General features: G+C 41.3%; 1 protein-coding gene across 13 annotated transcripts in view; it reads right to left on the bottom strand.

The window, feature by feature from the left end:
• fbrsl1 (fibrosin-like 1) overlaps positions 1–24,948 on the bottom strand; it is a 274,086-nt gene that overhangs the window by 190,551 nt on the left and 58,587 nt on the right. For all 13 annotated transcript variants that reach the window (XM_051423597.1, XM_051423587.1, XM_051423588.1 and 10 more), the window contains exon 2: positions 5,605–5,829. In XM_051423597.1, the coding sequence (XP_051279557.1) occupies positions 5,605–5,829 (225 nt within the window). The remainder of the gene's footprint in view (positions 1–5,604; positions 5,830–24,948) is intronic.

Here is a 24,948-nt window from a genome sequence, read left to right as displayed (position 1 = left end):
TTGCCCGAGGCGTGTGTGTCTCTTGTGTTGGTTCTGAAGCTGGCTGAGTTGAGGAGCTAAATTATTGTGTTTCTGGAGCACATATGAACTTCAGTGGAGTTTCAGCAGACTCAGAGATCATGACTGATTCTTTGAGGGGTTACTAGGTGTTAGTGGCGTCTAGCTGTGCCTCCCATTCCCAGTGTCTATGAGAAACTACGGTGGCAGCAGAGCCCTAGAACCAGTGTTGGGTTTGTCCGTTCTGGGCTACTGTAGAAACACGGCGGTTCAGCCATTGACACAATATGTATAATGGACAGAGCCTCCGGGTCAGTAAGGTGAAGCCAACTCGGAAGTGTCTTAAAACCTGCATTCTATGTCAAATCTGGGAGGGAGAGTCCCATTGACTGCAATAAAAAACAATACCGTGCACTCTAATGGAGAAATGACCTGACTTCAAAACAGTACTCACAAACCAATGGGTGATGTCACATCACATGAAGGAGAAAGAGGCCCCTCTTCCTCTTTCATGTTTAGCTCCCCCTGTAGATAAAAATGGCTTATTCTAAGGTAGGGGTCAGCAACCCCTACTATCAAAAGAGTGCCCTGGTATCTGGTGCCTTATATACCAAGGCTGGTAACAAAAACACAATAACGCCTGGTGATTTCATTTCTGCCAATAATATGAATTTCAGTGGAACATTCAGCGGAGTATTGGCCTTCAAACAACAGGTGTGACTGCACCCAAGAGTGTGACAAGAGTGTGACAAGAGTGGAGACTGAGAGGAGAACAAGAACACTCCTTAGACCTTGGTGTCCACATACACAGTATCTCTATCTCACACACGCCTACACACACAAACACAATGCGCGACCAATGCTCAGGTCCTGTTAAGTCGTCTAATTAGATCAAGTGCTGCACCCCTGTGGCAAACTCAGCTCTGACACTGCGGCTCCCGTCCTCCAGTGAGCTTCTGCCCCCCCGGGGTGCCTCAAGGAGACCAACACATCGCCTCACCAGCAGATCACAGTCTGTGACATACACTAGGAACACCTTCTCTGACTGGAGACACAGCAAAAAATAAAAAGAAATGTTGACGGGGAAAACTAAGTAGTAAATTCTCCAAGTGCGCTTGAGCTGATTGTTGTGGACAAGACCATTCTAAAAGTAAACATACACACTGATGTATTCTATCAATAGGATCTGTCATAATGTGTAAACATCTGCTCTGAAGCCCAGATGGCTGCTCTGTGCTGCCCTTTTCCCACAGTTACTACAAAAGGCTTTATTTATGTGTGCACATCCATCTGCTTAGTGTTTGTAGGATAAAAGGATCTACAGTATGCCCTCATGGATGTAAATGTGTACGTGGTATTGTTAGGTTAATGTGAATTATAAACAACCACATGACTGTGATAGAGTCTGTAGGCGCTGTTGCCAAGGACGTTTTCTACGGCAGATAAAATCCACAAAGGGCTCCTCATCGAAGCCCTGTCCATCTGGAAGCTGATGTGTTTTATATGCATGGGATCCCATCTATCAGAGACACTTACAGAGCATGAAAACATCACAGGGGTTGCGGATAAGGTAAGAATAGATTTCTCTATCTATTGATCCTAGTTGCCAGCATTTGCTCTTACATAGTCACTCACTCCAGAGTCACAAAAATAAAATGAAGCTTTGAGGTTAAACTTGTACTGCTGCTGTGATCATTGCAAGCCGCTCGGGAAAACAGGGTAATAATTCCTTGATATGTAGAGGACGGAGCAACCGAGACTCATAAACACAGCAAAATAGATGGTTGGTAAAAAGCAATGAGTGAGCAAGTGCCCAGCCCAGAGAGACTGGATTCGAAAACAGTGAATCTATCAACACCTCCATCCCATAACACAATAACCAGAGGAAATGTGCATGTATTTGTAAGGATAAATGGCAATGAAAACAATCTAACTGTTTATGCACTCCCACAAAAGGTTTTCATGGGGCAGGTTGGCCCTCAGGCTCCGTTAGATGTTGGTTCTCTTTCTTTCTTTTTTTCTTGCAACAAATGCAAAAATTCTTATTTGGCAACAAGTTATAGATCATATTAAGCAGCATGAAAAGCAGTTGGAGTGGGCAGGTGTGGTCATGAGAAACAGGCCTGCTTAAACACTAACTGTGCTTATAACTAAAGTAGAGAGGATCTATTCAGCTTTCTGAATGCTTGTTCAAAGGTGCAAACCAACTACTTCATATTTCATAGTGTTATCTGTAATTAATTAGTTATGCAACATGATCATGTCATGAGTCTCATCTGCACTGTGATTACCACTGGAAATGGGTGTTTCCCACAGCATGTGAACACAGCATAATTGTTAGTTCTCAAAACAATAATAATGCAGTTGGGAACTGGGAGTTTTAGTTATGTATCAAAGGCAGGCGATAATTCTCAGCAGGCAGAGAACTAAAGCCAGGGCAGTTTAAAAGATACTCTAGCAGCTTGCTCTCAGACAACGAGAACATTCAGCCCGACTCTGAGATTTAAGAAAAAAGGAAGGGATTGCAAAGTTTAGAAGTTAAGGAAGAGCAGCAAGGAACCACCAGGGCAGTACTTTATAGATCTGTTCAGCTAGAAAGGGAGACGTCTCCAGTTATCTACGGATCACAGGACTGAGGTGTTTTTAGGGGACTTTAGAAGTGCATGGGGTCAATGTGCCTTAACCAGTCCAGTAAGCCAGAGACAAATTCCCCCTCTAAGCTGCAGCAAGGTGCTGAAGAGACATTCATTATAATGGTTCACTGACACATAAGCCTCTGCTGATAAAGACCACGTAACTGTAGATTTGTGGAGTTCATGCGTATAGTCATTTCAGGGAGTGTGGACTTGGGAGTGACATCAGTGACAACATTTTGTTATGCAATCCTCAAAATATACTCCAATTTGTGGTTTGGCCGACAGCAGTACAAATTATGATTTGAAGGTATATGCGTTTGTTGTACTTTCAACACATTATTTCAAATTGTACCAAGGAAGCATAAAAGCCATGACAGACAAATAGATGTAAGATGTAGCTGCTTATACAATATGCAGTAATATCGCTTGGGAAGCAAAAAGCACGGCCTATTTTAAGACACAGGATCAAGTGTTTTAAATTTAAAATAAACCTTTTTTCTGATTCTTTACTTCCCAATTACATATTCCAGGGACAAAGAACTATCTCACTGCTGATGGGTAGAAAAGATTCTGCTTTCATAATCTCTTATTTTAATCTCCTTGAGAGCATGAACATGAATCTTTAAATAAATTTACTGTAAAACATGAAATTCAGACAGCTGGAGATACAAGGTTTTCACATGATAGCAGCAGTTTGATATTATGGAGTTTATTATGTGGACTGGAATGTAGATCGGGTTCAGTAATTGCAGCCTATTGCACTTACACTCTGGATAAGAGCATCAGCTAAATACATAATTTCTAACTGTCTCTTAGCAAACTAAATATCACAGCCAAACTCATTTTCAGCCATGTTAACTTCCTCAGGAAATCTTATCTGAGAGAGATATTTTTGTCTGTGGAGGAGGCCTCCGGGCTACATAGCCTCATTATTTAGTTTGGCTTCCTGACTACATTTCCCCTCTTATCCTCAACAGCACTATGCTGGATCTTGGCCTCGGACAGGAGCATAAAAACATCCGCCTATTTAAACAAACTGTTAACACATAGATGGGCTATCTCACTGGGACAGACTAGGAGTCTGTGGGCTCAGCAGTGTGCTTGAAGCCGGGGATATTGGCAGTCATCTATCTGCATAAACAAACAGAAAACCACTTTCTGTAGTCATGAAGGAAAACAAGAATAGGATGGCAGGGTAAACCCACCTGAAGGCAGGATACCCGCAATTTGTTTATGAAACACTTTCGGTGGCACCAGGGCTCATCGGTGTATACAAGTCACATCTGTTACCCTTCAATAATAATAATGCTGTTTGACCGATTCCTTACAATTCTGCCCCCATGATACTGCTCTAACTTGTCTGTTTCAATGTTTTGCTTCAACGGGCGAATTGCACAGAACACTGAGATTCCTAAACAAATACAAAACTCCTAAAGTACACTACTAATGCATTCTCACTCCCAACTCGTCAAATATTACTGACAGTGGCCGTCAGCTTAGAAATATTATGCTGTATGTCCCCCTCTTACATCATTTTAGGACGTGTAGGGCTCTGCGGTCAATTTAGCAAGAATAAATATGCATTACATTTGACCAGATTTTTTAAATGAATGGTTAACATTGTGAAATGTAGCAGTTTTGTTAAGGCACAAAAACTACTTGGTTAGGGTTAGGAAATGATTGTAAGTTAAGTTACGAACCTGACATAATATAAGTACATGAATAAAATACCTAATAAAATACTTAAAATGAAAATTTACTTTGGTTTCACAGCAGTATCCTGGGATGAAATCCTGAATTAGTTTGAGCCATCCATCCACCAAATATGCAGACATTCTTGATTTTTCAACTATGTCACCTGAGTTTGATGGCGGCTGTGTCCAGAAATGATGCTAGAGGGGTGCCTACAGTGTCATATTTTGAAGTGGACGGCCCCACAAGCTGCAGTATTTGACAACTTGGGAGTAAAACCGGGTTGCCAATACAATCTATGCACCAGCCAATCTGTCAAAGGCTACTGTCATCTGTCTTCACCTCTTTATCAGCTGCTCTTTTGTACTGCAGTGTCACTGCTGTGCCAATAGTTTTGCTGAATTGTCAGAATTGTTAAAAAAAATTTACAGGGTACTATCACCACCAAGCAAATACATTTGCAAATAGAATAATATTACTCACTGAGAATATAAAAAATAATAAAAACAATAAAACAAATATAATGTTAAACATCACTACTAATGCAGAAGCCAAACTGCAAAATACCAACTGAATTACAGTAAGCTGAAATCATCACTTTAGACAGAGAGAGGAAGTTAGTCCCGACTAGCCACAATGTGAGAAGCATCATTACTGACTACAAAAGCCCTGCTGTGAAAAGCTCAAACACCTGGACTTCCCTAAAGGACAACGGGAGCAATGTCAGAAGCTTCTATTTCAAAAACCATTAAAAATCACATAAATGTTAAACAATATAATTACATACACAATTTATAACATGACCGGGGCAAGATTCAAATATAGACAGCTCTGAATGACTACCACTCCTCACGGCAGCCTTTAGGAGATGCTGCTCACAAAAGAAGTGAGTATTTGACAAAAATGACTTTATGCAGTGCTGAACAGTGAGCTGTTGATGGTGCACAGATAGGGGGACTAAAGTGGTGACAACCTCAGCACTGTGATCCCTGCTGACACAAGAATAAGTTAAGTCACATCTGACATGGGCTCTGTTCAGCTTTTTCTGCCCCATAGTGAATGTGGACCAGCTGTCAGATGGATAGAAAGTATATATTTGAAGAAAAGCCTATCCTGCCTCTTAGTTTAAATACAGTTGTGGAAATAATAGCGCTGACCAATCACAAAAGTGGAATCAGATGCTGCCTAAGCAGCTGATCGGCCAGCACAGCAGACCTCTCTTTCATTTGTCAATTTCTGACAATAAATTTAAAAATAAAAAAGCTTTGGAGGCACTAACCATTTTGTTCTTCTTGGAGTACGTCTTCTTCAGCAGCCTCTCGTTCATCCTCTCCTGCTCCCGCTGGGCGTGATGAAGGAAGCCGTTCTCCAGGGGATCCACCACTGGCTGGACATTCTCCTCTTCCTCCTCCACCTCCTCGTCTTCCTTCTTCTGCCGCTTCACCTCCTTTTTCTCCTTCCACCGCTCCTTCTTCTCCTGCGTCTTCACAACTCCGGTCTTCTTCTGCAGGGAGAAGACGAAAGCACATTAGAAATCTAGACACTATGAAATGAGAATGTGTGTGTGAGTGGAAGATAATATATATGGGTCGATGGGTGCATAAATAATCACTTCTTGTTATTAAAAGTCAATGATGACAGAATCAAGGCAGTGTCAGGGGATGTCATACAACCTGTTACACCACAGGAATAATGCAGTGACACAGACACTACTCAACGTCACACTGACAAGGGAGATTTACTGCCTTGAGTGTCTCAAGGATTTCCTTAAACACCCTTGAAACAATTGTACACCAGGTGATGACAAGTCTATAAAAAAGCGCTTCAAAGTTGCCTTCAAACAAGAACAAAGCAGACAGGTATGTAGATGGATAGATAGAGTGGTGGTAGATGAATGTGTAAAAGAATGGAGGGAGGGTGCGCCACAGCTGGCAAACAGTCAAGCGTGCAGCCCCTTTCACTGCTGGCTTACACAAAGCAAGCAAACACTCGAGCAGAGAGCGGCGACACTCACTCTCTCTCTCTCTCTCTAAAATCATCTTTAATCCTGTCAACAGCAGAACAATGCCTTACTGGAGCCCATAATCACTTTATGGCTCAGATATAATGAGCTTATGATATGAAGTGCTGCTTTAACACACACTGGAGAAAATACAGTTGCTCTACACTTAAACTATGACCAAGCAATTTCTCCCTTTAACTAATTATTCCTTTCATGCTTCGGTTACGGCCTGCATGGAATTGGTGTTTGTTTATTTGAGTTCAAACACAATTTGTTACTGCCTAGGATCTTACTTAGTGTGTTTTCTTTGCTCCCTCCCCCTGCTTACCTCCTGACCAGTATTTCACAGACAAAAATGGCATCAGGCTACTTATACCACTGACTGCTGTTTGCTTCATTTCAGCTGCTGTAATGCACTGAGCTGATGTTCAGTTCTGGCATGTCTAGCCTGTGTAGTGCACAAAAAACAAACTAGCATTTAATGGATTCAAGTACCAAGAGCGCATGTTTGCATACTCTAGTGCCCATAATTCCTGGAGCTGACACACCCTGTGGCCTTGTGCAGTGTTCATGTCAGATTGGAGTTAATAGATTCTGACTTGTAACTGCAGTTCAAGTCCCAGTTGTAATAATGAGCCAGTAACTTGGTACTAAATAATACGAAAGTGCCCGAAAAAGCAAACCAACACTGATGCCTAACGTCAGCCAAAGTGTGTTTTAATGTAATTCAACACTAATGGATGGCTGAATGAGAGGCACATTCTAAAGCACTTTCTCTGTTAAGGTAGAAACACGCAATATAAATGCAGTTTATTTATCGTTATGTAGTGTTATTCTCGAAATCTGCCACTAGTCATTCAGTGTTCAAGTTATGCTCCTTATAAGTAGCCACTGATAAGGGGTTTTGTTGGCAAACATTTAGTCAGCTATAGAGTTTTACGGCCACCACACGTGATCAACAGCAAAATTAATCAAGACACAATCTAGCTAGCCACTGTGCTCAAGCACCACCAACGACACGACACGCACAATCTGTTTGTTGGAATTCCCAGTACACCACTACACAACTTGGCATGCCACAAGCTTGGCAGTAAATTCTAGCATGGCAGAATGTCAGTCAGACTGACTCTCTTTATGACTTTTCATATACTGATAATTGATAACATTTGTTATTATTATTCTCTTTCTACTTTGTAAGTGTTTACAATACGACTGGCAGCCACAGTCTAATTGTCCGAGTTGTCGGCTAATGTGAAAGCTCAAAAGTTGCAAACATGGGAATCTTTCCCAATGCTACCTTCCATTCATCTTCCCTTCTCTTATATGAGATGAGCACAGCATTAAAAAGTCACAGAGTTGAGGTCAAATTTCAGTTCAGGACATTCCTAACATGATATGGTGAAGAGGCACAGAAATTGACGCACACGCAGATCTGCCAGCCTGTGGAAATCACTGCTGCCAGCCAGCCAGCCAGCCAGCTTGTGTGTCCAGTGATTGAATTCCATCCTTCCTTCTGGGCCTCTGCTGCCTCATACTTCAGATCTCATCAGGCCCGATCGGGGCTGGTGACTTGCTGCTACTTGGTAAAGCCTGTCGGTAGAGATCACCGTGCGTCTGAATGGCACAGGACGACACACCGCTGCTCGAAGCTGCGTGGAGTTCAAGGCCGAGGACTGCTAGTTCACGTTTCAACATCTGTTCACAGCCAGCAGCACCGGGCCCGACTGCAGTCAGCTCAGTGCTCCATATGAATAATCAAATTATTGGCTCCAAGGGTGGGAGGTTAGCAGATGGTAGCGCATTAGCCCCATAACTGCTAATGAATGACACCTTCCATGACAAAAGGCGTTCATGAGTCAGGGACTGTAAAAAAAACTGGCCATGGAAAGGAAGAAGCTTTCCATTATAAAAAGTCCAGGAAAAATTCAACTAAAATCTAATTGGAGAGGGCAAAGATCCTGAAAACACCCACACAAACACATTCATTATGATGTTCTAGTCCAGGAGTCTTGCATAAATTATTTTGTGCTACACTGAACATGTTTGTAGCTGAATTGTTTCTTTTTTTTGTTTTGTTTTTTTTAACTTGCTGGTAGAATTCCCAACCGGAGAAGCTGTTTGGAAACACATGCAGTGTTTCTAGAGTTTTTTTCTCTCTCTAGTTTATAGGAAAAAATACCTTAACACTTTTTAAGACTGCGGAAAGACAGATTTCCTCTTTCATTGTGAAAGGAAAAACAGCTTCTTCCATGCTGTGCAGTACACTTAACACAGTAGACCCAATCAGAATATATTGATCTACTGTATATAACTGGCCTCGTTTCAAACCACAGGAGAAAAGTGACTGAAACATGCAGGCCTCTTAAACTCATGCAGTGCCTTAAATAACAGTATTTCAGACCCTTTATGGCCATTGTACGAAGCTGGAACAGTGATTGTTACACTATGGGCAATTGTCAATTCAGCCGTCCACTCCTAGTCGAGAGAAACAATTAGACAAACTTACTCTGGAAATTTTGTAACTGGGGGACAAAAGGTTGCTAAGGTAACCCAACTCACAGGCCGACACCGCTTTGACAGAAGGATTTAATATCATCCCACTGACACCACACATCAGCTCAAAGCAGCTCTTCTCACCTCACAAGGCAACGCATTAATTTCTCATGAGGGACCAGACGGTATTAGCAGGCCACTTGTCATGCAATTCATTACCTGGAGAGGCATCTTTAAAGAGCTGTTACGAGGACAAAGCAGCTACAGTCTGACAACAAAGGATGCTGAGAAACGATACCAGGGGTTTTCCTCAGTTTATGTCGAGCTGAAGCTGCAGTCCATCTGTCAATGTCCATCAATAAACAGTAAGACAGGGAGGTGGATTGCAATCTGAAATTTCCCATCTCCGTAGTTATTAATAGAAATACGCCTTTGTGAACAAACCGGCTGTGAGTGGTGGGATCAATTAAGCATCAACTTGCAGAAATGTGTTTTATTAGCATTCTAGAGGATGTCTGTATGTTCATCATCTGCTTCAATCAGTCAGGGTAGAAAACCCAGTCATACATGAGGACTACACTGTTATTTGGCAGTTTGACACATTCACCATTAGTTGTTTTTAATATCTGAAAAGATGATTGGCATCATTGTTTGGAAGACAGTGTGTAAGTTAAGGCCTTTGAATACAGCAAAGATTGGCATTATCTAAAGTAAAGATAACTGTAGTCATGTAGTGACTGTAGTCATCCAAAATAGGAATTTTATTTTTCTTGCATGGTCTAAATATAATAAAAACGATTTATCTGCCACTGACATACATTTATTGCTTATGACAAGTCCGTGGACAACATTTACTTTAACCTTTCAACCAAATGCATGCTTAGACTGCTATATATCTTTTTTCAGCCACTAATGCTCAGTTTTGTTTTTGTCCCTTTAGTCAGTATATTTCTAATTATAACCTGGATATTAGCAACTGAAGCGAAGATCATGATATGCAGACAAGACAAATCTATCCACCTGTTGGGTCAGAGTAAACTGTGGTGCCAAACCTCTAACCACAAACTAGGGGAAGTCACCATTAAACTGTTGTAGTCCTTCACCCTTTAAATCAATGGCATGCACAGACTCTTAAAGGGTCAGAGGGAAAAATTCTCTTAAAGGACACTGTTGTACTGGCTTAAATCATGTGTTGCTTGTTAAATCCCCCCACTCATATCTTTGTCACTTCCTTTCCTTGTGCAATGTGTGTCTAATGATGCATAAATGTGGTTAAAAACATACTTCTGAAAGGGCATCTCTGGGTCATCCCAGTATCTCAGTTGGCCAAGTGCAACACTCAGTCAAGTCAAGTACAACAAGTTAAAATCCATCAGTAGTGTAACTTTTCATTCATGTCACCACTCTCCCTATAATCCTCCTCATCTCCCCATACCCCCAAAATTTAAACTGTCTAATGAAGCATGTTAGTTGTGTCATAAATGTGGCCCGGGTGGTAAATGTATACAATTCAGCTGTTCAGAGCCGAAATTTGTGACTTATGTACAGTGGCAGGTTGTGGTGGAGCCTCCAGGGGGAGAACGGGGTGCAGCTGCCGCTCTAGTATTATCAATTTTATATCAACATATTTTTGAGACTTCAAAGCAAACTCCTTAAATAACTGAGTGTTCCCGGTACTCAACATCCGTCCCTGTGTGTCACTCACTACTCTCTCAAGCTCCATTCAATGTCAGCATGAAGTTCCATTCCATCTACAGTATTATTCTGTTTGAATGCTTTGACATAGGTTACCATATGCGATGGTCTTTGTTAAACACCTTTTATTCCACTCTCACCTTATTTTAGAACAATCTGAAAAAAACAAAAACAAGATGAGAAGCCACCCCTACAGCACATATCTCTTTGCTATCATTCTGTGACCCCATACTTAAATCTCAAGACAAAAGATTGACATGTACAGTTCATACCAGCTTAAGGGACAACATGCAATTAAAAAAACTAAGGTTACTGAAACTGATTTTGGCTGTTAATAGTAATATCTAAGCTCGAGCACCACAGAGCAAATAGTGCGCATTTGCACCAGCTCTCATTGCTGTCTCATGTCTGCTGTGTTCTATCAGTAATAAACAGATTTCAATTGTATATCTGTGTCATTTCCATTTATTCACAGTCCACGACTCCGACAATAGATCTATAATAGCTGCAGGAGAAGAAGGGTAATCCATCACTGAGTGTCTGCCAGCAACGGCTTAGTTGTGATATAATTTCCATATGCCAATGGCCTGAAGTGGGGTTTTTCTTTTATAAAACGGTTACTAAATTATTTCTACACATAATGGAACAGCCTTATCATACTCTGTATTATTAAAACCCCATTTACAAATGAAAAGAGTAAAATACTGATGCAAATAATTGCAAAGTAAATGCTTTGCTGCCGGTAAAAATGGCATATGTATATGCAGTCTTCATTTAGTTAAAGAGTAGACCTTTAAAGTGGGAAGTCAGTGCCACTGCAACCCTCATGGTCAACAAAACATAACTTTCAACCTTTCTTTATAGTCTCCCAGGTGTCTCTTTTAAATATTTGGTCTGAAATTAAGAGATTTGCCATTCATTTCTACAGACCTTAATTATACAAAGTGGTCAAAGTGGTGAATCTTACTCATTTTCTCCTGTTCAGCCTAGGGCACAAATGTGACAGTAACCATAGAGAAGAAGTGGCTTAATATGCGATGAGCCAGGGGGAACGTGACAGCAGAGAGGAGGGAAAGAAGAGAGGATAAGGAGGATGGACAGAGAAATAGAAACCGAGATAGTGCAAGTGAGTGGAGGGGGTGTTGGGGGGGCTCAGCCTGGAACAAGAGAGACCGCTCGACTGGTTTGACCCGACCACGTTACCCTGGCAACAGTACGGGAGAGCTTTGTTGCTGTTCCAGGCTGCATGGGGACTGGAGCATGTGTGTGTGAGAGAGTATGAGTGCATAAAATCCAACACAGGTTTCCATGCCGGCAACAATAAAGTGCATGGCTTTACGTGGTTATGCTGGGGCCTTGAGATCTACCGTGGAAGCACATTCAGCTCCCAAAGGAAGGTTTATGCATTCTGCTCAGAGGAATGTCAGCAACCCTGAGGTTGCTTGCAAAGGGTTAGGGGGTGGGGGTCTTCATGAGGCATGCATAAACCAGAAGGCAAAGGAGCCTTATAACTGGAGCCTGGAGTGCAGAAAAAATAGACAGTGTGTGTTTAGAGAGAGGGAGATAAAGAGAGATGGTGGCGTCTAATGCACATCATCACGCTTTCTCCACTCTGCTCTCTTCTTTCTGAGGCCAGTAATTATTTAGACACAAAGAGCTCTGGAGGGTACACCTCCTTCGACATTAAGACACAAAGAGATTACAGGGCCCTCTTAAAAATTCACCACTGTAGAACAACATGCTGCTCTGCACCACAGCTGTAGCAAAACTGTTAATTGAATACAAATTCAAAGCTAAATTGTAAGTTTCAGTGAAGGTGCATCAAGTGCTACAAGAGAAAAGCATAGATATCTGTGAAAAAGAAACTGAATTTGTCATCTTAAAACTAAGGCATAATTCAGTGTTTTAAGAAAAATCTGATAACTGCCAATCAGCCAAACTGTGAAGATTAGATAACACGGTGGAAATGAACACTCAAACACTCGGTGTAAACATGTGCACTGAAAAGGGAATTCTTGTTCCTGGGACTAAATGGAAGCAGGCAAAGTATAGGGGATAAATGGCGGGTTGGAACAGTGTGACGTGGGTCCCAACTTCTATACTTAAATTCAGGGAAACAATGCTGGAGTGACCACGTAATCTTCTACATGTTATTCTGTGCTGATGCTTCGAATGTCCATTTTACAGTGTGCATTAAAGGTACCTTGTGGAGCAATGTTTTTACATGGAGGTCCCCATGTTGTTGGTACCATACATGCGCTTCAGGACGAACAGGCACATGTGTAAACACACGAGTGAGGGGATTTGTCTTACTGAAATTTCAGAAAGTCTAATTTCTAGTAAGCCTTTACCATCTTAAAGCTCAGATGAACTGTGTGTACAAATTGAATTTAGCAACTGTTAATGACATGAGCGGTATTTTCTCGTAATCTCTATGTGAAAGGTATCCAGGGAGGTCAATATTCCAGTAGTAAGTTCACCTCTTTTATCTTTCCAACTGATATAAAAGCAGCAGAGCAGAATCATTTGTCGCACAGCTTCAGTCGTATTTAGCTCCTTTTAAGCTGGCTGAGGTGTGGTGGTGTAGATTTATTGCTCAGTTGTTGGACTGATTCTGTACGCATTACTACGGCTCTTGGCATGTCAGATAAATCACCCTGACTTGTCATGATTTAGACGGGATTGATTTAATCATGCAGCGCTCGCTAGCTTTTAAAGTCCCGCGCATGTGAAGCTCTGCAGAGACAACAGAGTATACACCTTCCATCTGATGCTGCTGTCAGCTACATCAAACACACCTTTGATTAACTTGGAGCATACACTCATTTACCCGGCCTCCCTGTTTCTCTCAAAGCATATAATCAGAGGGTTATTGCCTCGAAGAGAGTGCATTGTGTGCCAAGAAGCTTATCAGGCTGTGAACAAGAGAAAGCACACATTTCTACAGTGATCAATGTTGCAAAATTTGCTAGCACACAGATTAAATGAACCGCATCCTTTTCACCTTTTGTTAATCAATGCGGTGTATTTTTCCTGTTCATTTGACTCCACGGTTAAAAGGCCTAATCCTTTGTGAGTGTAAGCTAGATTTCGGGGGGTTTTGCTGTATGCAGTGTGTTATGGGAGAGCAGGGGAATGAACAGGAGATGTGAGGTGTTAATCCCTGGCAGGTCAGCTTGCTGCTACACTCGTCCAACTAACTGGAGCCAACCTTCCAGCAGGCCTGCTCTCTCACTCTGTCACTTCCTTTCTCTTCCTGCTTCACACACTGTTGTTCACTTCATTGCTGCGCTTGCTTTCTCTGTTTTGCAGCAGTGTACATGATGCTGAATTTGAATCATGTGGGAATAACTGTCAGGATGATTTGTGGGGGAAAGCGTCAACTTGAAAGCAATGACATTTGTCTGAAAGCGTACTTTCTGTAGACTTAGGTTTGTCATAATGATTATTCTCATATATAATAAAGTGGTGTGCTTAGTGAGATTTTAGTTTTACTCCAAACATTGCTGTGAATGAGAAGCCTCCATCTGACATAATTTAAGACATATAAACACAAACACTGAAAGACTAACTAGTTTTAGCACATGCTGCTTGATATTTAAGACCTTTAAAGACACATATGCAAGTTAAGCTGAAATCTAGTTTTGTGCCAGCTTCAAAAGATGATTATAGTTTAAAGGCACTTTTGTATATGGCATGAGTCAGTCTGAGTAAGTATAGCATCCCTTCCCAGTGGTTTTACACCTCTCAGCTAATCCCTCCTCCACCTTTGTGTCAGTCTCATAGTCAGAGATGAAACAAGGTATAAAAGAAGACAATGACTGATTATTACAGTATCAACTCTAAAGTCTGCACTATATAGGCCACACTGACGACCAGTACAGTAGAAATATCAAACATGTACCTGCTAAAGTGACAATATTTAAGGTGCTATATTACAATCTGTTCTTATTTACTTGAGATAGCAGTTCTGAGTTTAACATGATCGTACAGCACAGCTTCCAAAATTGCCACTAAGATTACAACACAGACCGTTTATATTGTGTAAAAATCCACGATGATAGCAATCATCTGCCAAAAGGCACTAAAAACAAGTCTCATGGGTAAAACAGATTTCACTCATCACTCAGTCATATGCAGCAGCATTAGGGTTGCCAGTTCTGCTTTACTGCCAAAATGGGCTTCTTTAAAAACAAAGATGCAGGTGGAAGACGTATTACTGCTTAATCTGCGGCAGCTGAAAGACAACATTGTAATTTTCAGGTATAATTAAATATTAATTAAAATCTGCATTCAAACTTGGAAAAAGAAAAGTGTGCTGGCCAGCAGGAACAAGAGGGATCTCCAGTGGATGGTTTTGATAGTTTTGGAGCCTGGTGGGTGGTTTTCCAGTGGCTGTTGGCCTGGAGATTTTTTCTTGACCTAGCAACACTGCCATAGTGTGTGTGCGGGTTGCTGATAGTCATCCCTGCACTCTCTCTTTCATTCCCTCCCCTGTCTTCTTTTGCTCTCTATTTGATTGTATTTTTGAGCAAGCAGAATGAAACTGATGGTTTTATGACCCTTTAAGTGTTCTTATGGCTGTGTAACCTGCTGCTTGTATGTGTGTATGCAAACATGTACTGTATGTTAATAACCCTTCCCTGTGTGTGTGCACATGTGAATTAATGAACGAATGCAATATAAGTGTATGCTGTTGTCTATGTGCATGCTAAATATATATTGCGTATGTTGCTTTATAGTGTATGTGTGTTCACATTTGTGTCAACATATGTGTGCATACAGCTATTTAACTGTATGTATAGCAAAATATATTGCAGTCAGAGTAAATCCTAAATTGTGTATATTGCTATGAGTGTGTTTGTGTGATTGTGAGTGTTTGTGTTGCACACATGTGCGAGGGCTGAATTAGCTCCTGGAGTGACACCATCTGGCTAGCGGGTGCTGAGGGGAGGAAGAAGGGGGGAATGCAGCGATAACAGGGCGGTGCAGCACAACAATAAACACCAGCTTTAAATCTGTTTAACAGCTCTGACAAACACACTCCACATTACAGGAATAAAAGACACAAGAGGCGAGATAAAGGAAGCCAGTGTGGAGTCTGATGAGGATTCCTTCACATTTCCACAGTGTGTGTTCATACAGCATGTGACTTCTTTGTGTGTTCCAAATGTTGTCTCAGCTATTTATAACTACCACTAGGGGCTTACAGTATATGTTGTTACTATGCATCTTTCTTTCACTATAGAACTTAGAAGAGTTTACAATTACTTTTCTTATATTCACTTCAAGACTATATGATAGTCATAAAATACTGAAACTATCCACTGTGACTACTAATACATTTAGTGTAATTTGCTCATGTTGATTTACTATTGCCTATTCAATGCTCTAATTTATTTTCTCATGAGACTGTTAAGTGCTTGTTATGCATTACTATTCATGATATTTGGAGTTAAAGCACAAGTGCATATGCTGAGTCGAGCATGATAATTATGGTTTATTTTGACCATTTGTCCATAAATGTGTCTATACTTGTTAACAACTTGTACTGTGACATTATATACTTGATATCACATGGGGAATGCTCGTGAATAATGTACTCCTTATGTTGAATTTGGAAGAAGATATAATCCTGTGGACCACTTCTGTGGCGTTAACATTACATCACACAAGACTCAAGTGGTGTTTTGTTCTGCACCGGCTGAGTTGGCCGGCAACAATTGAGCAGTTCATTTCAGCTGTCAAACTCACTTGCTCAGTCTCTACTGCTGATCACTTTGCTGCTGCTGCAGTTGATGCATCTCTCATCCGACTGCCATCCCAGCATGCAACTGTGGGCTCTGTTTCTTTATGGCTCCCCACAGCTGAGGATATTGATCTCTGCTAGCTTCTGCTCTGGTGCTCTCGGAGCGTCAGGCCAAAGAATTCAGCACTTACATTTACTTTTAATGGAAAGATACAAACTCTGTATCTGCTCAGTGTAATGCAAAATACAGACACATCTCTTACAACATCAGCAGTTGTTGGTAATCATCATTAAAAAAGACAGTGGTGATTATCAAAAAAATGTCTGATTCTTGAGGTTTAAAGTAGCGATCACGTGCTACCTGACATCACAGGTATCACCTCCCACTGTTTTATCAAGGAGACTGTCTGACAGGAAATAGGCTTTCTACGGAGGCCAATATGTCCTGCGAACCTCCCACCCATTGTCACAGGAAGCTCCCTGCTTTCTGCTGTGCAGCCCACACACTGCGGCCCGAAATACAGCCGGGTGTCATTCCTCGGAATTCTCCTTTCCTCACGCTCTCACACACAGGGAAAGGAAGTGTTGCCTCGGCAACAGCTATTCCCATTGGTGGAGCAGAATAACAAATAAACTCTTATAAATGTGTAATATTGGTCTCACACTGTCAACAAATCAGCTCAACATATTTCCGTACCAACTGTTGAGTATGTTATTCATGGGTAAAACTGCTAAAAACCCACCAGGGATGTTAATGGCAAGCCTCAAGAACATTAAACGACAGGCTTTTGAATACTCACAAACACTCCTTTCTGTCTGCATTACTGAACGCTGACAATTTGACAGCCATTCTCTCTGTCTTTTCACTACAAAGCCAAATCACAACACAAATTACAAATACCAGTTTCCTACCCACTGTTGACTAACTGGCAGAAGTGTTTTGACGTCAGCCGAATTTGTGAGTGCGTCCTGCTGAGAGCTGAACCGGTGTGAGGAGTCGACTTTGTTCACGCAGCAGGAGGCTGACAGGGCAGAGGAATCCCAGGCGGAGACGACTGGCAGGGGAGGAGAAACCTCAGATCTGCCTGCAGCCTCGTAATCACTGCAGTCAGAGCAACACCTATCTCCAAAAAGTAATACCCTTTTTCAACATAACAACCACAGTTTTTAATTATTTTCTAGCCCTGGTAATGATGAATCTTCCTGAACCTCAACACACACACACACACACACACACACACACACACACACACACACACACACACACACACACACACACACACACACGTATATTTAAAGATTTAAGTAAGCACATAAAAACTGCTCAAATTCAAGTTACAAGGTTTTTCCGTCCTAACCCTCGAGTAAACCCCTGCTCAGTCAAAAAACTATGTCTGCCTTCAAGAAACATTCTGAAGATCTAGAAAGATGTGTGACTGGTCTAAATAATACAGTGAACACCATGCAAAGCCTTTTAACTCTCTACACAGACCCATTATGAAACTTTTCAATATTTTAAAGTTCATGCTTGTAGGTTGAGGAGGCAGTATCGTGACCTGGAGACTGGTGAATTTAACTCTTGAATACACAAAGAAACTCTTAGTGTTGGAAAATGAATGAGTCACATTCTTCATCCCCCCTCCCAACGCTGGTGTCTTAGCATTGACTGTATTTCCAAAGCAAGACCAACTTTGTGTCAATGAATTGAGTCCTCATCCTGCAACAACACAGTGTCACACCATCTCTGTATATGTGAATGTGTTAAAGGGATATTTTTAGCAAGTCCTCAAAGGGGACTCAATAAAAAAACAAAAAAAACAAAGATGGTCAAAAGCAAAGCAGCAGAGGCTGAGATGTCCTGCCTTTTAATGCCTAGTCTGTTTAGCATACAACAGACACAACCTGTCATGGTGGCTATAACTGACATTTTTATAATAACACTGGATCAAATGATAATGTGAAAACAATGTGACAATGTGAAATGTGATGAAACCTACAGGAAACTATCACCCAAATATGCAGCTTCTCTTGACTTCACAAAGCTTTAAAGCGAGTTTTAGCTCTCTGTTTAGCTGTCAGGCCTGCAACTTTACTGTTCTGATTCACTATCACGGCTCTCATGGTGTTGTTTTCGGCTGCACTGTGTACGCTACCTGCTCAGCATCAAACAGACGCGGTTGTGGATCATTTAGCAGCTTAAGAGCCAGATATTTTCCTCAGGAATTAGTAAAGACCAAAACCAGAGCTAAAATATTTTAATATTGGTTAAGTGGCTAGAAACACGACTCCAAATGACTGCTGATGTGTACATGAATGTGTAAATAAGCAACTGTAAGCATTGTAAGTTCATCATATCAACTTAACGTGATATGTCACTCTTGTGTTCACAACTTGTTTCCTCTGCCCCCACATGGCCAAAAACCAGTCACACTGGATCCTACAGTTCCAATAAGGCACTTTGACAGACAAGTTAACCCTGATGACAGGGTTATTTTTTCCAGGGTTTCCAGGTTTCTCTCCAGAGCTACAGAAGATATTATTCACAGTACTTCCAATGACAAGCACACTGAGCATGATGTGTAAAAACAGTTGAGTGCACCTTTAAAGGTTCATTATATTGACATCACAAGTAATATCCAAGTTAAGTTATTTTGTGGAGGTATCTATGAGTAACAACAATACAACGCCAAATATCAATACGAACCAAATTTAAGGATGAGTAGGGCTTTCTCACAGCAGACATTTTGGCTTGCCATTGTGGGGAAAGCACAGGTGTTATTAATTACACTAATAATGAAATATATTTTATATAACAGACACCTTTTCATTTGCACAGAAGCCACTTGCCTTGTTTTACTGTGACGTTAAGAGAAAAAGAAAGCCCAGAAAAAGCTCTAAAAGATGTTTTTACACTGTATCAATTTGCTGTTATATCTGGCTGACAGAAATTTTATCTGCTCAATCATGGATTTAAAGACTCTATAAAGATTAGTGTTAAGCTATCTCTGCTTTACAAGGCACCATAAATAAAGTATGACATTTAAGATGGGAGCAAAGGTTGAGCATCACCAAGAGCATCACTTCTAATGCTCGTGTCACGGCCGTTCAGTGTGTACTTGGTTGGTATATTTAAAAATGAGCCAGCTCAAAGTGCTTTCTTGGAAATTACCCCAAAACGCTGTGGAAATCTAATATAATATTTAGAAGAAACTAGTGCATTTACAAACAACAGCATTTTCACTGTGTAATTTTAAGAAGAGACCAACTTGTTTGCAGCACACAACAATAAATCTGAGAAGTCTCCCTGGTCAGTATAAGACAGCGCAGTAAAAACTTTTATTATTGCCCCTTTAACTCTCAGAGCAACAAGAAATGGTGAGTTGTTGAGTGCTTTATCACCCTCTGTTGTGCCCTTAAAGGTACTTATCATTTTCCTCAGAAACTCCTTGTTATAAAGAGGCATGACCTATCATCTGAGTGGATGCTAATGGTTTTGAATGTTCAGGCTGTTACCAAACGAGAAATCATGGTGATTTGGTTTGACAGGGAGGAAAACGAGCTGCCGCAGAGAGAATGAGGCGCCGTGTCGGGGGCAACAAAAATGAGCACTCCTGTCGGCGCTAAAAGCCACCCCAGAGGGGTCCCAAACCACTGAGTCAGCCCTGAACTGATGCCGTCACACTGTTTGCTAAATGAATGAGCCTGACGCACTGTTTGCATACGCATACGCACACACACACACACACACACACACACACACACACACACACACACACACACACACACACACACACAAACACACACACACACACACGTTCATGTGTGGTATTTAAACAAACCTCCTTCAGTGTGTGTGGTTCCATCAGGCACAACCAGCTCCATGTTTGTCAACACTATGCAGTTATTTCACTTCAAGCTGATGTTTTTTTGCTGACACAGACACACACACACACACACACACACACACACACACACACCTTACTGTGTGATTTCTGCATTATCTCAGCAGTCCACTTTCTTGCTTTTCCTTTCACTTTTGCTTAGAAGCCTTATTTTTCTTTGAAATTCGCTGTGTATGTGTGTGTGTGTGTGTGTGTGTGTGTGTGTGTGTGTGTGTGTGCACTTGTTTCACTTCCACTTATATCCTCCTCTCACTTAATACACCCATACACACACACGCACACGCAGTGCAGCAGCCTCATTCTTTCCCACGCAATACACAATGTGAAAAAGCACTCAAATAAACACGTACAACGAAGCTCTCTCTTCTGCTCATTGTCTCTCACTGTCACACACACACACACACACACACACACACACACACAACCACAGAGATGTCCACACGTCCACTTAACACTTTGGACTCTATCACACCTCTATCCTCTATCTCTTCCTTGGCTGTCAACCTGGCATTTCTCCCTCCTCCTCCTCCTCCTCCTCCTCCTGGGTGTGTGTGTGTGTGTGTGTGTGTGTGTGTGTGTGTGTGTGTGTGTGTGTCATGTAACTGCAGACAAAGACCATGCCCCTGAGCCTGCTCTCGTTTTTTTTATCAAAAGGTTGGAGGCATGAAGTAGGGGTGAACGATTTTAGGAATACATCTAATTGCGATTATTCTGACAAATCTTATAATTTAAAATACAAATATTGCCTAAATGAAACTCCAGGCCTGTACTTGTGGTCTCTGGGGTATTGAACAAGGGTTTGTATCAAGAATAAGCATACAATTATCTGGTTTCTGTATGAAAATAATCGGCTTGCTTGCTGTTCCCAAAGTTATTGTACTTTAGTAAGCTTTGATAGCTTTATATAGAAAAACTGTCCAATTTAGCTCACATTTAGTGAGACATCACATTAGTGGCACGTTGCTCAATAGTTTTCTAGTGTAATCATTTCAAAGTGACAGCTACATAGTTGTTCACTTGTGATGACAGCAGCTAAATGCAAGCCTCGCCAGACAGTTAGAGACTAGCTGGCTGGCATGGTGGAGCATTCAGCAGCTAAAGACACGGGAAGAGCTGAAAGAAGAGTGACTATTGGACTTACGTTCACCAGGTGACCAGAACCGTGACTCTAAATGAATGCTAATGTTGTAGGAGTGTCTGCTGGATGCGTGAACAGGCAACTGCTGACAAAATAAAAATCACTCTTTCTGCGTTACGGGGTTACATTTCAAACACATCCAATGAGATGTGGCTAAAAGTTGAACTGGGAGAGTATGACAACTGATGATACTGCACCAGATGTTGGTAATTGGCCACTAACGAGCCAATTACACTGCCTGTCTAAGAATGACATCATCCAATCATCTAATGCTAGATTGTTTATGTAGAGAAAGACTCACCACTCTGTTGGTCTTTTTGAAAACCTTTTCTCGATTAAAGCGTGTATGGATGATTGTTAATAACACCGGCAGGTAGAGAGCACACTAACCCTCAACAGGAACAACATTTTTCATTTTGTAATTTGGTCAAGTCACTGAATTAATTTTGATTAGTTACAGCTTGAAACATTACAGCCAGAAAAATCAATGAATATTTCTGCCACATCATACAGCTTGTTAATACATTGTTAATAATGTGTGTTACAGTCCAGGTAAAACCTTCTTGTGATTTGGATATTGCAAAAAGTGATTTAGCATTCATCCTTAGGTTGGAGTGATGACTAGGTAGAGAAAACACCAACAAACTTTGCATGCAAGCTAAATGTTTTATTTCAGAAAGCAATTCCAACAAGATAAATTGCTCTGTATTTCAGTTTAAAGGTTTAACAAAGTTCTTCTAATTTCTCATGATGTTTATTTTGGCAGGAGACCAGCATGAGACAATTACCAGGTTAAGAAAAACATGTCAAGAGATAAATATAGTGTAATGCGTATAGCGTCTAGCATGTCTTGTTGTCCTTGAACCATGTGTATCAGTATGTACTGCTGTACCACTGTGCCTCTGTACCAATGTCACCAAGACAAATCCCTGTGCTTTTAATATACCCAACAATTCAATTAACTCAGATGCTGATTTCAAAGTGAGGCTGAGATCTGCTCTTTAAGACACAGTAAAGAATAACAGAGGACACGGGGGCAACACGGAATATTAGAGGACTAACATATTTATCCTGCCTCCAACAACCACAAACACACACACACACACACACACACACACACACACACACACACACACACACACACACACACACACACACACACACACAAGCAGAAACACATGCATACACCAGCCGCCCTCTCATCCCTCATCTGCCCAGTGCAGATCCTTGACCAGGGTGCTTGTTTGAAAAACCAGAGGTCAAACCGTAAAGCAATTACGCTGGCAACTCATCAACCAAGGGCTGACAGCAATACAATTACCTTCAGGCTGTAGCGGCCTGCAGCAGACAAGTGAGCAGAGAGAGAGGGCTGTGTTTAACTCTGGATGTAACAGTGCTGGCTGTATAATTGCACCCTGCCGAGTGCACTTTAATCCTGTGTTTAACAGGTACAGAGCAGTGCTGAGGGGAAGAGAAAGAGAGAGACAGAGAGAGAGACAGGGAGAGAGAGTGGTCTATTAGGTGTTACCTAAGGCCTTGGCATCACGCCACTTCACCAGAAGGAAGATAGAGAGAGATATGAAAATGGTGTCAGGAGAAAAGAGAACACAGAGCGATCTCCCTGCAGTCAAGGCTGGCAATACAGCAGCCTGACAACTCAGTCCTGAGGGATGTAAATAATTACTGGAGATGATAGAAGGAGAGAGCGCGGGAGGGTCACTACAGTGATAGTTACTAGCATGTCTCATGCTCCCTTATAACTTGTACATGTTTCTCGTGGCAGTTTACTATAGAGCTGAAGCTGAAATATTTATCATGAGTATGAATCCATCTACCATGATTTTTCTTTTTTTCCACATCGCTGCCAGTTTCTTTAAGGATGCAATTCTAATGTAGGTTTTGTTAACTGAATATTTGGGTAACATTGGTTTCATCTGGTCAATCTTGATGTACTCACGTGTTGTATTCACATACAGCCGAAATGTGTCTTTCCTTCAGGGGGAGGCATTGCAGGTATCAATAACAGGGTAGTTTCCAATATAGTTTTCCCAATAAAGTGGCAAGAAACACAAAAATGGTTCACATCTTGCTGCAGACCCACAATTGTTCTTTGAAGTCATAAAAATAACAATAAACAGTAACACTACAGAAGGTTTGCACTGTAGCTGGTATTATTATAATGGGATTTTCAACAACGTTCTTGCAGTATTGATTTTTTCCCCCGATTTTTATTCACCTGTGACAGTCCAAATAAATGCTGCGAGAGTGAAAGCCAAGCAGGACATAGCTATAGAAGAATTGGTGTGTTGAGTTAAAATTCCTTAAATATGTAAAGGGACAATTTATATCATGCAGGCAGTGTGCAATCAACATGTGCAGACCTGTACATCTTCTACATTCGCATTTACATACATGTAAATGACTTGATCAATTAAATTGGATAAATAAATAAGTAGCATTTACAATACATACACAGTTAATATGCGTATACAGACGCCCCCAGATCTGTGAGTGAAATTAATTACCATCTGTGCATATCCTTAAGAAGGACTAGCGGTCCAGAATGTTCTGCTATTAGTTCAAGCACAGAACAAACATTGTTATTCATATATTTAATTTGTATTATTTCACTTCTAATATCTCCTTGTGTGGCAAATCACAGTTCTGTTATGTTTAATCCCTCTCATCTATTTAACTTCAATTCATAGTCTTTCTTTCTTTCACTATCCGAGTTATTTAAATGATTCTGCTGCTCCAATGACCCATTTTCCCCAAAAGGGATCATTAAAGTTTTATCTTTATCTATGTGGAAGACTCTTCCTTCACTGAGGAGTAGAGATTGAGTACTTTTAAAGTTTCTTTAAAAGTGTGAAGTTCCAATTACAGAGACATCTCGCAGTTACAAATAAAAAAGGGTGACTTGCTATTTTAGTGTAATTTCAGGCTGCAGGGTTTCTATTACAGGCAGGAAGACTCTTGTCTTTAATTTGGACCCTTTATGTACAAACACTTATATTTAATGGTATAAGATTCTGCTCTCCAAGGTGCTCCTTGTATGAACCCAAACAGTTTCAGGTGGAAGCCAAAACCTCATGGCAGGAATTAAATTAAAAACTACACAACAGAACAAATGAAAGTACATTTGTCTGAATCAGCTGAAGACTGGTTGCTATTGAGAGAGACCCCATACTTCTAAAGTCTAAACCCCGCTCCTCCACAAGCTGCCTCCCTGTAGGAACCAGCCTGTCAGTCACCCAGTGGGGCATGTAAAAGTACAGCGGCAGTGGGGGTCCAGTGGGTCTGAATGATGTCTCATCAGCCACTGTAGTGTCAGAGCAGCGGTGTGAGGCCGAGGTGTTAGGCAGGCTAGCGTGGTGCCCGCTCAGGCGCTATGGTCGCTGTGCTCTCAGGTGTGGTGAGACGGGACTGAGACGGGTAACATGTCTCTAAGCCAAGACAGTAGAGTTAAGTCTGCAATGGAAACAGGTCTGTGAAGTTCATTTATCCGAGGTGAAAACAGATGGACAGAATCTGAATGTACAGGTGAGTTTTGTTGGAAGCTGTACGGCTGACAGCAGCTTGTGTCACATGGGTAAAGAAATAAAACCTGGCTTCCCTAGTTTTTTTTCTGAGGATTCTGTTGT

This window comes from Dicentrarchus labrax, unplaced genomic scaffold (assembly GCF_905237075.1).
Source record: "Dicentrarchus labrax unplaced genomic scaffold, dlabrax2021, whole genome shotgun sequence".
In the NCBI taxonomy this organism is placed as follows: Eukaryota; Metazoa; Chordata; class Actinopteri; family Moronidae; genus Dicentrarchus; species Dicentrarchus labrax.
The sequence above is the reverse complement of the archived record's forward strand: the minus strand, read 5'-3'. Positions and strand labels throughout refer to the sequence as shown.